The sequence below is a fragment of the Sturnira hondurensis genome, unplaced genomic scaffold (assembly GCF_014824575.4).
Source record: "Sturnira hondurensis isolate 20B ecotype Veracruz unplaced genomic scaffold, ASM1482457v3 Scaffold0013515, whole genome shotgun sequence".
Taxonomy (NCBI): Eukaryota; Metazoa; Chordata; class Mammalia; order Chiroptera; family Phyllostomidae; genus Sturnira; species Sturnira hondurensis.
In genome coordinates, this window is record NW_028086146.1 from 8,003,498 (window position 1) to 8,018,115 (window position 14,618).

The 14,618-nt window shown below is 38.3% G+C and overlaps 1 protein-coding gene across 1 annotated transcript in view; it reads left to right on the plus strand.

Moving 5' to 3' along the window:
* Nucleotides 1-208: 208 nt before the first annotated feature.
* The window catches only part of CDC37L1 (cell division cycle 37 like 1, HSP90 cochaperone), a 28,755-nt gene continuing 14,345 nt past the window's right edge, over nt 209-14,618 (plus strand). Inside the window, exons 1-3 of the mRNA XM_037061770.1 lie at nt 209-498; nt 4,510-4,791; nt 8,304-8,397. Of these exons, the coding sequence (XP_036917665.1) occupies nt 367-498; nt 4,510-4,791; nt 8,304-8,397 (508 nt within the window). The 5' untranslated portion in view covers nt 209-366. The remainder of the gene's footprint in view (nt 499-4,509; nt 4,792-8,303; nt 8,398-14,618) is intronic.

Below are 14,618 nucleotides of genomic sequence, written 5' to 3' on the forward strand. Positions count from 1 at the left end.
AACAAGTATTTACTACTACAAGATCCGGAGCACCATTAAGGCTAAATCGGCAAAGCTGGAAGTCTTCAGAAAACCGGGTTTTAAAAACAGAGGATTCCAGTTCCACCCACCACACGGAAGCTGTAAGATGCACCGCCCACAGCCCAGCCCTCCAGTCCGGAAGTGACGTCCCAAGTCGCGTCTGTATTTTTCCGCCGCCCGCCGGGGCCGAGTCCATCCTCACGTGGGGCGTGCGCCGAGGTCGCGGCCAGCAGAAGGATTCTGGGTAACGGCCCCGGCCGGCTGGGGCGGCTGGCACCGCGCAGCAGGTTTTACTCACGCCAAGTCCGTTGGTTGTGGGGGTTGTAGGGCTTGGGGCAGCCGGACATGGAGCAGCCATGGCCGCCTCCAGGACCTTGGAGCGTCCCTCGGGCAGAGGGTGAGGCTGAGGAAGAGAGTGACTTGGACATGTCTCCCAGTTCTCCCCGCTGTCCGCAACTGCCCGGCGGCGGTGCCCAGGTGAGAGGTGGGGGTGGGGGAGTCCTCTTTCTACAGGCGGAAGGGGAGGTGCGGTGGTCAGGCTCCCAGAGTCCCCCCGTCTCTCCCTCTTCTGTGCCCTGTTCTGCGCCCCCACCTCACCCGCGGGGGCCAAGGGCCTGATGCCATCCCACCGCAATTGGAACATCTTCTAAGCTTTAGAATCTAAGGGCTTGGCTTTAAAGAGGGGCTGGCCATACGTTTCTAATCTGCACTTCTATACACCTTTTCACCTTGGCTTCTTCACCTTTGGAAGACGTCCCTCCCCCCCATCCCGTTCTGACAGCACCCAGATTGGGGGCCGCTCATGCTGTAACATTGACCCATTGTCTTGTGCGTGGTTTTATCCGAACATTTTATTGTGTTGGAGAGTAATACGTGTGAATAGCTGGTCATTGGGAACAGGAAGCGGTGGTATTTCAACAATTCATTGAGCTCCTGACCTTTAAAGGTTTCTCATCCAATTTGACTTACTTGACATCTGACTTGAGCAAATTCTTTAAATGTCTCTTGTGATACTGGCATAAATCTCTCCCATTCGCGTGACCATTTTACCTCTTACAGTTGTTTTTAGTTTTGCTTCACATAACTCCTCACTAAAAACACGTAGGTACACGTCTGCCTTTTCCCTTAGACTTCTAACCAAGATTCCTGACGGTACTCGTTTTCACCCCAACATTCCGTCCTCTGAAACTTATCTAAAATAACCCATTTAGGGTTATTTTTCTGGATCCTATCTTAAAAGACTGCTTCCATACCTATCACCTTTTCCTGTTTTTTTTTTCCCCTAACCCGAGCGTGTTTTGAACGTATATTTCAGGATTATCTCTGTCTGCTTTCTAGGTTTCATACAAAATAGGGTCCCTAAGAGCTTAACCGAATTAATAACAGTTTTTCTCTACACTCACCCTGCAAGCTGTTAATGAATGAGCAATTTAAATCGTTTGTCAATAAGTGTAGGGTTATTGATCCCAGTGCCCAGCTCACACGGTTGACTTCACACAAAGAAAAATGCTGTTTCATAACACAGACTCAACTTCAGCCAGGCAGTCACTGAGAAACTGCAAGCCATTTTTTAGGAGGACACAGTAAGAGTTGATAGGTCCGTATTCACCTACTAATTATGGATCACTGCTGTCATCTTTGTCTACAAAGTGTTATATAACCACATAATGAATGTGTTAGAGGGAAAAAATGAACAGCAGCTGCCATCATCAATTTTAAAGGCATATGGAGAGGCCAGAAGAATTTTAGTGCATTGTGGTTGAATCACAAGAATAACCTAAGAGAAACTCAATTTTAAAAATCTTTCTATATTAACTTTTACTCATACACTTGGAATTGTAAGCCTATCTAGGGTAAAGGTATTTTAGAAGTGAATAGGCTTATCTCCTTCATTAAAAGTGTTTTCCCTGAGAACATAGAGGTAGTGAGTGGCAAAGTTAAAACTAGAACCCTCTTCTGACTGGTAGTGGGTCATCGTCCCCCCCCACCCCCACCACCTACTGCAGTGCCTTTTCTGTGATGTAATGTAAAACTCAGTTTGGCTGAAACTACCTTTGAATGGTGCTAAAATTTGTAAAGTGACTACTAATCCTAAATTAGTTCATATGTTTATAACCTACTTACTTGTCTTACTGGCTTTAGGACTTAAGTATTGAGTTGAAATTTTGGAAGGAATAAATGTTTAATTTGATTTGTAAATAGTTTATAATGTTTATTAAAATAGCTTTGGTTTACTTGTACCAAGTATGGGGAATCTAGACTACTTAATATCATATGTGATGTATTATTCTTAGATCCAATTAATGTAAATTTAGAAATAAAGTTACATATGTATACCTTAACATTAACAGTTTCTTTTTTGGGTTTATGTTCATTAAAATTATGTTTAATGTCCCTTTAAAATCTCAGTATTTTCAGATAAATATAACTTTTTATTTAATCATCTCAGTACTGTTACAGATCTCAGTACTGTTACACAGTTTGGTAAAATGTCCAAATGTCTTTGTAGTCTGTAGAGAAGAATTTAAACATAAATCATCTTTAGAATTTGGAGATAAGATTTAAGTGTTTTTTTAATATAATTTTTTTATTTAATTCTTGTTCAAGTACAGCTTTCTGTCTTATATTCCCAACCCTGCCTGCCCCCCACCCCATGCTCCCCGCCTCCCTCCCATTTCCACTCCCCACCCTTAGTTATTGTCCATGTGTCCTTTATACTTGTTCATGTGAGTCCATCCCCTTTTCCCCTAGATTTAAGTGTTTAAAAATGACTTTTTAAAAAAGCATTTTAGTTCTTGCACCCCAGCATATGTTATAATTTTGGCTCAAATAAAATATTACTGAAATTAAAAAAAGAAAAAAAATGAGAATTTGCTTACCCATATTTGAAAATGCAAGATCCATTTGTACATATCTTCTTTCTTAGTATATCTTAGTCTTTTCTTACACTATAAATTTTATTGCTTAATTTTTTTCCTCTTTCTGGCCATTTCTTAAAACATAGCTAATCTACATTTGATTCTATTTTAAGGTAGCACAAAATAAAAATAAGCACTTAGTTATAGCTATATGGTGCCTAGGCTCCAAACCTGGTAAATGATTAACTAAAACATCTGGAAAACAACAGTGTTCACATTTGCCCCAGTAGGAATCTAAGTTTGCCTGAAGACTCATCTAAGAAGTAGGGGCCTGGCATGCTACTTGCCTCAGAATGCTTTACCACCACTAGCCTGTTCTGGGACATGGAGAATCATTTATTCATCTAAGATTTCTTGAATTCTAGCTCTAACCGAGCCGAGAGTTGAGTGAACAAATAAGCACAATATTGTGTGAAAACACCACTTTAGAAGTGTGCATAACTTGGATGGAGGAGACAAAAGGGATAAGAGATAGTTTAGGAATGTGATGGCAGAATCTGGAATGGAGATAAGAGTGTAGTGAGGGGAGGGGGTGCCACATGGAAGGGGCAGATAGAAAGAATAAGCAGACACCTAGAAGAGTAACTGAAACTGAGTCCAAAGAGATAATACAAACATGAGGGAGCATGCCATGTCATAGCTTGCACTTTATCCCAAGACACTAAGAATGAGTGAAATTACCAGATTTGGTTTGTGGAGAGCATTCCAAGTCTAACAGAGAATGGCCCTAGATAAAGGGTGTGTTTATATAATTAAAGGCATGAATAGTGGTACACATAAAGGAACAGGCTGGAGTAAAATTATTTTGAAAATTTAGTTTGAAATTGATCTACATTTTGGCTACGAAATCATAAAGAATGTGTGTTCAACTTTCATTTTATACAGGCGAGGAATATAAGGCACCCATCATGTATTGTGTGTTCAATAAATATTAGAACTAATGACTGTTGCTTCTGAATGGAACAAAATCACCAGGGTGGACCAGTTGGCTTTTCTTTTTTTAATAACTGCCTGTTTTGATTATGGCTAAAGGGTATCTATTTGATATAGTCAGTTATAAATAGAAAATGCCAGTGAGAACTTATCAGATCGCCAAATATTGAAATAATACAGAAAGAAAATAGAAATCAGGAAATTAGTTATTAATTTTAAATAAAAGCTTTGCAATGAATAACTTGCAGAGCAAAATTCTAAAAGTCTGGTTTTCAGCATGTTGAGTGATAGGCAATGAACTAGATTTTAAGCTTTTGTTTTCTAATTCTATTTCTGATTATAAAGACTACAAATCAGATGTTTGTTGAACATCAGCCATATGTAGGACACTGTTAGTTTTCAGGCTTTATGTTACTGTTAGTTGTTGGGGGAGGGACACAGATTAATGAAGAATTTTGAGTCTAATTGATGAAACAAGGCCTATAAAATAAAATGTAACTTCATACACAGAAGGTGGCAGGCATACCTATGCACCAGAAATATTATACAGTAATCCTTGACTGAAAGAAATTGAACTGTGCTGCATAAACATACTCAATGCCATCTTCATTTCTTACAAATACTAATTCTCATCCAGATGTATAGCCATGGAATTGAAATGGCTTGTCAAAAGCAGAAAGAGTTTGTGAAGAGCTCTGTGGCGTGCAAATGGAATCTCGCTGAAGCTCAGCAGAAACTTGGTAGTTTAGCACTGCATAACTCTGAGTCCTTGGATCAAGAATATGCCAAAGCACAAACAGCAGTATCAGAACTGAAGCAGCGTGAAGAGGAATGGCGGCAGAAAGAAGAGGCTCTAGTACAAAGAGAGAGAATGTGTCTGTGGAACGTGGATGCCATTAGCAAGGATGTTTTTAATAAGGTATGACCTTTTTTTTGCACAATAATGAAAGGAGAAAAAAACTGTACAAACTAGTGTGCATATTTGGTAGCACAGCAACAGAATCCTATAAACAATTCATTTTTGATAGGTTATGAAGAGTGCTTGTTACAGAAACCTGTATCCCCAATAGTGTCTAATGTGAGTAGTTCTTAATACAAATACATGGTTGCAGCATGGCTCACTGAATATAAGTGTGGGCTCTGGAATCAGACTATTTCAAAACTTAGCTTTGTCACGTGCTAGTTGTGACCGTGGACAAGTCACTTAACATCGTTAAGCCTCAGTTTCCTCAACTTTGTGGGGGGGGAGGGTATGAAGACTGACTAAGGTGGTATCTTAAAAGCAAGTAGCATGGGACCTGTCACATGGTAAACCTAAGATTTTACAAGTGCTTTCTAATATTGCTGTGTTACCAGCTTGTTAAGTTTTTTAACACTAATGTATAGTTATTGGATTTACTAAATAAAGTCTTTCACTGTTATTTACCAGTATGCATTTAGTAAACCTCACAGTAGTATTCTAGACTTGTTATTACAAGCACTATTAGTGAAAGGACTGGTATAGTACTTATGCCAAGTTAGTAGTTCTGTTTCCTATTGGATTCTTTAGGCCTTACTCTTTGACTTTTATATCGGAAGTAGATATAGGCAATGAATTTCAGTCATTTTCATTGTGTAAAATAGTAGTACTTTCTGTTCATTCTAAACTTTTCAAGCTTCAGGGATAGACTGCTCATTCTTGTCTAAGTCCACATTCACTTTATCTTTTAATCTTTTTTTTGTTTAAGATTTTATTTATTTTTAGAGAGAAGGGAAGAGAAGGGGGAAGAGAGGGAGTAAAACATCAATGTGTGGTTGCCTCTCATATGTCCCCTGTTGGGGATCTGGCCTGCAATCTAGGCATGTGCCCTGAATGGGAATTGAACTGGTGACTTTTGGTTCATAGGCCCATGCTCAAGTCACAGAGCTACACCAGCCAGGACACATTCACTTTATCTTTAACCATCACTATTCTGCAGGCTTCTCAGTCTGTAGCTACTTGTTTCTGTTCTGGTATTCTCTCTCTACCCACCCTTTTAAGAACTCTTTAATTTCCTTCCTGTAGACCAGTTCTAGTTCTTCTAACAGCAATAAATAATACACATAGGTAAATGAAAACACTGGCCTTATCAGTACTTTAATTAACAAAAATTATAAGAGTACAACATGCTTATTGTAAAAACACGACATAAATATGTAAAATAAAATGGAAGGCCTTCCTTCACTACCAGTTCCAGTTCCCAGAGATAACCACTGTTAACAGTGAGTCATATCTTTCTAGACTTTTTCTGTGCTTGTTCCAATTTATATTTACATATTTTTCCACCCCCACAATAGGATCACTTTTATCTGAATGTTTTGCTCTTTCACTATATAGTGTTCTGAGGGCTATGTCTTCTTAAGTGTTATTTTATTCCTGATATGCATTTATACCCTAAAACTATTCAAAATAATTTTCTTCTTCCAGATAGAATGGTCAAAACAATGTATCTTTGTTATAAAATTAATGTCTTTTAACACAGTGGTCACAAAGAATGTATTTTCACTTGTCTGTTTTTAATTGTTTTTTAAACTTTGGTCCCAAGAAAGCCTACATTTATGCTGCACATTAATTAAGACTGTCTTTATGTTCCAGTCATTTGCTCAAAATCGTACATTGATTTTGTCTGGGAGCGGGAGCTTGAGCGGACTAGTCTAGATCTGCACTGTCCAGCTTGACAGCCACTAGCCACATGTGCTTTTGAGACCTTGAAATGTTGCTAGTCCAAATCAAGATGTGCTGTAAGTGTAAAATACACATGAGATTCCAATGACTTAGTACCAAAAAAATAAAGTATTTCACTAATAATTGTTTTATTGCTTACATGTTAAAATGATATGTTGGGTTAATGTTACCAATTTATGTATTCTTTATGTTTTTTAATGTGATTAATAGAAAACTATATTTGTGACTTGGAGTATATTTCTTCTGGACAGTGCTGGTCTAGATAGCAGAATATATATATATATATTTTTAAAGCCTTTTTTGTGAAATATATAAACATGTACTTTTTCATTGTAAACTGGCAGAGAACTAGTTTGCAATTTTAATTTTTGGCAGTGATGGTCTCTCAGTTTAAATGTGACCACAAGAGTTTTGTGAGAAATTGTTCTGCCATTTTTTTTCTGGCCAAATACAAACTTCATCGTGGTCTGTTTTATGACTTGTTTAATCAAAAATAAGCACTTCCCTAATAGAAATTTGTACTTGATTTCAGAATCAAACTGGCTTCTCCTAAGAAAGCTTTACAACAAAGGTTTATTTTAGGTTTATGTCTTGTCAAAGAATTTATAGTAAATATACTTTATTCTCTATATGCTTTAGAATTTTTGAGTTTATGTCCAACAAGATCTCCAAATATTAGTCTAGAGCAGAGATTTTCAACTGGTGTGCTACAAGAAATTTTAAAACATTCAAAACCTGATTATTTAGTCAGGGGCACTGACCTCTTTTCCCTTAGATTGTCAAATTAAAAAATGACAACAGCCAACCCAACAATAGCTACTTGATGTGAATGCCTTGTCTTGAACCATAAATATATAGGTCATATCATAGAGTTGAATCTTATTGGTCACATCACATAATAAGGTTGCTTCTGATTAATTCTTGTTACCAAAAATCCTTATATTCAACTATAGGCACCTGCTTTTTAAAGAACCTTTATTTTTTATTTTATTTTATTTTTATGTATTGATTTTTAGAGAGAGAAAAAGGAAGCGGGGAGAAAGGGAAACATCAATTTTGTTGTTCCACTTACGTGTTTATTGGTTGATTCTTGTATGTATCCTGACTGGGGATCAAACCTGCAACCTTGGTGTATCGGGACTGTGCTCTAACCAGCTGAGCTACCCAGCAGGCTATACTATAGACACTTGATTTTTTTTAAAGTCACTTTGGAGCGAAAATGGAAGGTAGTTACATTATTGTTATTATTACTTTTGTAACTCTATCAAAATTATACCTTATTTATTTATTTTTGGTCAGAATGGCAAAAACCAATGTTTTTTTTGTTATGCTGCAGAATTTTAATAATTAGTTAATGTGTGCCATGAGATGAAAAAGGTTGAGATTTACTGGTCTAGAGTTGCAAATATTTCATGCAAATGAATAATATAGAAGGGCTATTTTTTTTTTTAGCAAAAAGGTTAATTCATTTGTTTTTCTGTACTATTTCTAAAGTAATTTTATAATTTTCCACACATCTGTCATTTTAAATAAAACTAATTAAACTTCAGTACAAGTGCATTTTAATAGTTAATATAGTTTAACAGGTGATTTTAATGATGTAATAGCAGTGTAATACTATACCACCTTTTTTATAGTGTCTGTAGGAAGGATTGCTAGACATTCAGTGTCTAAGAAACAAAAGTCAATTAGAATAAAATCTGATTTTAGCTTAAATTGTTTTCTAGAGTTTTATTAATCAAGATAAAGGAAAAGAAGCAGAAGATGAAGACAAACCAGAATCATTTATGCAAAAATATGAGCAAAAAATCAGACATTTTGGTAAGCCTACTTTTGAATTTCGGCCTTCTATAACACTTGATATCATAAATATGTGTATAAAAAAGTAGACTTATAAAATGGAAACCAAAAAGGTAAGTGATAAACTACTTCTGGAACAGTTGTACAACTCTTGTTTTAGACACTTTCTATGGGGTGTGGTTGTAACAGAAGTGTACTGACAAAAGTAACCAAATTGTGAAGAGCAGCAAATGTAATCTGTTATTATATAATACCACCCTCTAACATACAGTCAGTATGTTAGAGGGTGGTATTATGTCTCTTTTTATTTTCCAACTAAAATAGGAAAAGAGTTCATTTCCCAACTCTGCTTTGTCTTTTTTCCTTTTTGCTTCCTTGGTATCTGGTAATCGTATGGTTATAGGAACAGCAATCAGTTTTTTCCCCTACATTTGGGTATGATGCTATGTAATTTGTGCAGATTTTTGTACTGTTATTCACATAAATATAGTAATAGAAATATTTATAGAAAGAACTGAAAAATAGTTTTCTCTGTAGGGAAAAAGTGATGACATAGGGATTAATCTAAGTGAAGGCTTCCATTTTACTATACATGGTTTTTATCTTCTTTTTCTTAGATAAGTCCCTTTAACATTTCATAAAGTAAGGGCTTGGCGATGATGAACTTCTTCAACTTGACCTTATCTGAAAAGCACTTTATCTGCCCTTCCATTCTGAATGATAGCTTTGTTGGATGGAGTAATCTTGGATATAAGTCCTTGCCTTTCATGACTTTGAATACTTCTTTCCAGACCCTTCTTTCCTGCAAGGTTTCTTTTGAGAAATCAGCTGATGGCCTTATGGGAACTCATTTGTGGGTAACTGTCTCCTTTTTCTCTTGCTGCCTTTAAGATTCTCTCCTTACCTTTAATCTTGGATAACGTAATTATGATGTGCCTTGGTGTGTGCTTCCTTGAGTCCAACTTCTTTGAGACTCTGAGCTTCCTGGACATCCTGAAAGTCTATTTCCTTTGCCAGATTGGGGAATTTCTTCTTCATTATGTTTTCAAATTCTTACTCTTCTTCTGGCACCGCTGTGATTCAGATGTTGGAATGTTTAAAGGTGTCCTGGAGGTTCCTAAGCTTCTCATTTTTTTTTTTTTGAATTCTTGTTTCTTCACTCTGTTCTGGATGAATGTTTCTTTCTTCCTTCTGCTCCAAACTGTTGATTTGAGGCCCAATTTCCTTTCCGTCATTGTTGGTTCCCTGTACATTTTCCTTTATTTCACTTTGCCTAGCCTTCACTTTTTCCTCTGTTTCGTGACTGTACTCAACCATTTCTATGAGCATCTGATTACCAGTGTTTTGAACTCTGTATCTGATAGGTTTGGCTGTCTCTTCATGACTTAGTTGTATTTTTTCTGGAGCTTTGATCTGTTCTTTCATTTGGGCCATATTTTTTTTTTATGTCTGTGTGCCTGTGTAGTTAGGAAGGGAGCCTTAGGTTTTTATCACAGTGGCACAACCCACATGGCTGTGTGGTGATGCTGGTGCAGGGGTGGCCCGAGAGGGAACAATGCTGCTTGCTCCACTCTCTACCAGTTTTCAGTCACTTCCCCTGCTACCCACAAGCAGATTGGGCCCTTCTGGTGCTGATTCCCAGGTGGGTGGGCTTGTGTACATTCTAGGACCCTGTGAATCTCTCCAACGAACTCTCCTGTGAGGCTGGGAGTTTAACCTGCCACCTTACACCCCCCCCTCGCCAGATGTTTTCAATGAAGAGGTTTGAAGCTTTATTTATTTCCCTGTGCTGGAATCCTGGGTTGCACGGTCTGTCTTGCTTCCCAGTTGTGAATGTGGAACCACCCTGTCTGCCAGCTGCCACCTTGCCACAAGTGCTCCCCACCCAGCTGCCCATCTCTGCCCCTCCTACCGGTCTGGATGAATGTCTTTAACTTCTTGGTTGTCAAACTTCCATACAGTTCATTTTTTCTGTCAGTTCTGGTTGTTTTTTATTTTTAAATTTGTTGTTGTCCTTTTTTTCGGCTGGAGGTGAAGAGATGAGGTGTCATGAAAAACTGTGTTAGATCATCAAAAAGCAACTCTGATGATCATAAAGATAGTAATGTCAAAGATGCATGTGATTTTGAAAACTTTTGTGACATTTAAAATAAAAACTCTGTTTCTAAATTGATATTTTATATATCTAAAACATGAATTAAATAAATTAATAAGTAAGATGTAAATGTAGGGAGAAAAGTCAAGATTTCAATGCTTCACAATAATTCATGATATGGTTGTACCATTTATCATTACATGGCAAATTCTATCAAGCTATAACAGTTAAACGCAACATAAAAAAGAGTCAACAAATACTACTAGGAATGTTAGGACAAAGAATTTTTTTAAGAGAGAGGGGAAGGAAAGGAAAAAGAGAGTAAGAGAAACATCAGTGTGTGGTTGCCTCTTGCGCACCCTATACTGGGGACCCAGCCTGCAATCCAGGCTTGTGCCCTGACTGGGAATCGAACCTGCAACCCTTTGGTTTGCAGTCCAGTGCTCAATTCACTAAGCCACATCAGCCAAGGCCAACTTAGGAAAAATTTTAAAGATTGTAAGCACACATGGGACCAGAGAAAGACTGGTGTGGAAGCAACTATAGCTCTTTATACCCTCGCATGTACCAGGCCCATGTCTTCCAGGAGTCTGGAAAGCAATGCAAGTTTGGAAAACCTCCATCTGGAAGCTTTAATCGCAGCTGCTATTCCAGATGTATTTATTTCAAAGGACAATACCAGACTTCTGGCCAAGGTGGAGGCATAGGTAGACACACTGTGCCTCCTCGCACAACCAAAATAAGGACAACAATTTAGAAACAAAATAACAACCAGAACTGACAGAAGATTGAACTGTATGAAAGTCGGGCAGCCAAGGAGTTGAAGTAGACACATTCATCCAGACCAGTAGGCGGGGCGGAGTCAGGCTGCCTGATGGAGAGGGGTTGTGACACAAGAAGCAGTAACACTGGGTGTGCCAGGTAACCTGGGTGTGCAAGATGGCACGGGGCAAACACTGGATGTTGAGGCAGCAGCTGGCAGACCCAGCAAGGTGGCAATTGTGAAGCAAGGCACTGCGTATAAGGCAGCTGGATGCCACATTCACACCTAGATAAACCAGGCGAAACTGGAGAGCAAGACAGACCAAGCAACCCAGGGTACCTGCGTGAGGAAATAAAGCCTCAAAACACCGATTGGAAACACCTGTGGGGGTTGAAGTGCAGGGATAGACTCCCAGTCTCACAGGAGAGTTCATTGGAGAGACCCACATGGTCCTAGAACATACACAAGCTTCACCCACATGAGAGTCAGCACCAGAAAGGCCCAGTTTGCCTGGGGGAAGCAGCAGAAGGGACTGAGGTCCCAGAGAGCAAGTTCTATTTTTCCCTTTCGGACCCTGCCCCCACATACAGCATCACAACAGCCAGCGGGTTGCCCTGCACTGGTGAACAGCTAAGGCTCTGCCACTCATACATAACAGGTGCAACAAGACAAAAAAAAATGGCCCAAATGGAAGAATAGATCAAAGCTCTAGAGCAAATACTTTTAAGAGACCAACAGATAGCCAGCTTATCAGATGCACAGTTCAAAGCACTGGTGATCAGGATGCTTACAGAAATGGTTGAATTTGATTGCAAATTAGATGAAAAAATGAAGGCTATGCTAAGTGAAATGAAGGAAAATGCACAGGGAACTAATAGTGATGGAAAGAAAACTGGGACTCAAATCAGTGGAGTGGACCAGATGAAGAAAGAAACAACCAAACAGAAAAGAATGAAGAAACAAGAATTCAAAAAAATGAGGAGAGGCTTAGGAACCTCCAGGACATCTTTAAACATTCCAACATCCAAATGATAGGGGTACCGGAAGGGGAAGAGGAAGAGGGACAAGTGGAAAACTTATTTGAACAACTAACAAAGGAGAACTTCCCCAATCTGGCAAAGAAAACAGACTCCAGGAAGTCCAGGAAGCTCAGAAACTCCCAAAGAAGGTGGACCCAAAGAGGAACACACCAAGGCACATCATAATTACATTCCCCAAAATGAAAATGAAGCAGAGAATCCTAGAAGCAGCAGTGGATAAGGAGAGAGTTCAAAGGCAAGGACCTACATCCAAGATTGCTCTATGCAGTAAAGTTTTCATTTAGAATGGAAGGGCAGATAAAGTGCTCCTCAGATAAAGTCAAGTTAAAGGAGTTCATCGTCACCAAACCCTTATTATATGAAATGTAAAAGAGACTTATCTAAGAAAAAGAAGATAAAAAACCTGTGTAGTAAAATGACAGCAGGCTCACAATTATTAACAACCACACCTAAAACAAAAACAAACTAAGCAAAAAAGTAGAATCGGAACAGAACCACAGAAATGGAGATCACATGGAAGGTTAGCGACAGGGGAGTGAGGGGAGGAGGAGTGGGGGGGAAGTACAGAGAATAAGTAGCATAGATAGTAGGTAGAAAATAGGGCAAAAGTAGTGCAGGAAATGTAGAAACTAAGGAATTTAAGACACATAGATATGAACTAAAGGGGGGGATGTGGGTGGGGAAGGGTGTGCAGGGTGGAGGGGAATGAAGGGGGGAAATGGGACAACTGTAATGGCACAATCAATAAAATATATTTTTTAAAAAAGAAATTCACAACCTAGTTGGGAGATTGTTATCACAGAGGAATTAAGATGAGTATAATTTAAAGAATTAAAATATATCCTTTTTATTGTAAGTATAATATAAAAAAAGGAAAGGGATATCATCAAGTTTGTGTATTTGGGGACCCTGTTAGGAATCAGGTGGAATGTTGATAGCTGATGGATGCATTGGGATTTAGATGTTCACCAGGAAAACTTACAGGTGAAATTAGTATTTTTTTTATTTATCAAAGTAAGGTTTTTCAGCATTCGGAGAAATTTATTGGCTACCTTAAATGATTGTATTATCCTTAAACAAAGGATTACCTTAATATTTGGATGAGTAAATGAATTGTTTATGTTGTGTGAATAATACCTAACATTTATAAAGTGTTTACTCTCAGATGCAGTTTTAAGTGCTATATGTGTATTGATTCATTTAATACTCACAAAAATCCTGTGAGTTAGATACTACTTTTAATCTTATTTTACATACAAGAAAATGGATGTATAAAGGAGGTATAGAATGGAGGTATAAAAGTATAAAGGAAAGGAACTTGTCCAAGGTGTAGTAAATGACCAGTATATGAACCTAGGCAGATTAACCTTAGATTCTGTTTTCTCAGTCATCATGGTAGATTGTGTTACTCTCCATTTGTTTACAAATTCCAAAATAACATTAGCACTTTCAGGTATGTTCAGTTCCACTAAGTTATTGATTCCATTGATGTATTCATAAAATTCTACACTCTTCTTACGAAGGTCTGTATGGAATACCTGTAACCTAGCTTCTCAATTTGATAATAATTTGGTATGCTTTTTTTCAGTCCTCACCCAAGGATATTTTTGTTGATTTGAGAGAGAGAGAGAGGTAGGCAGGGAGAGAGAAAGGGAGAAAGAAACATTGTTCAGTTGTCCCTTGTACTGACCAGGGATCAAACCTACAACCTAGGTATGTGCCCTGACTGGAGACTGGATCCTCAACTTTTTGGTGCATGGGGTGAGGCTCCAACCAACTGAGCCACCCAGCCAGGGCTAACTTAATACACATTTTTATTTTTATTTTTATTTTTTTAAATATATTTTATTGATTATACCATTACAGTTGTTCTATTCCCCCCTTCATTCCCCTCCACCCGCACACTCCCTCCCCCACCCTTCTCCCCCCCTTAGTTTATAACCACGTGTCTTAAGTTCTTTAGATTCTATATTTCCCCCACTATTCTTGCCCTCCCCCCTATCTATTTTCTACCTACTCTCTATGCTATTTTCTGTGCCTTCTCCCCCCTTCTCCTCCTCCCACCCCCCTGTTTCTAACCCTCCATGTGTTCTTCATTTGTATGGTTCCACTCCTGATCTAGCTGTCCTCTTGGTTTGCTTTTGTTTTAGGTGTGGTTGTTAATAACTGTGTTTGCTGTCCTTTCACTGTTCATATTTTTTCATCATCTCTTTCTTATATGAGTCCCTTTAGCATTTCATATAATAAGGGCTTGGTGATGATGAACTCCTTGAACTTGACCTTATCTGAGAAGCACTTTATCTGTCCTTCCATTCTAAATGAAAGTTTTGCTGGATAGAGCAAT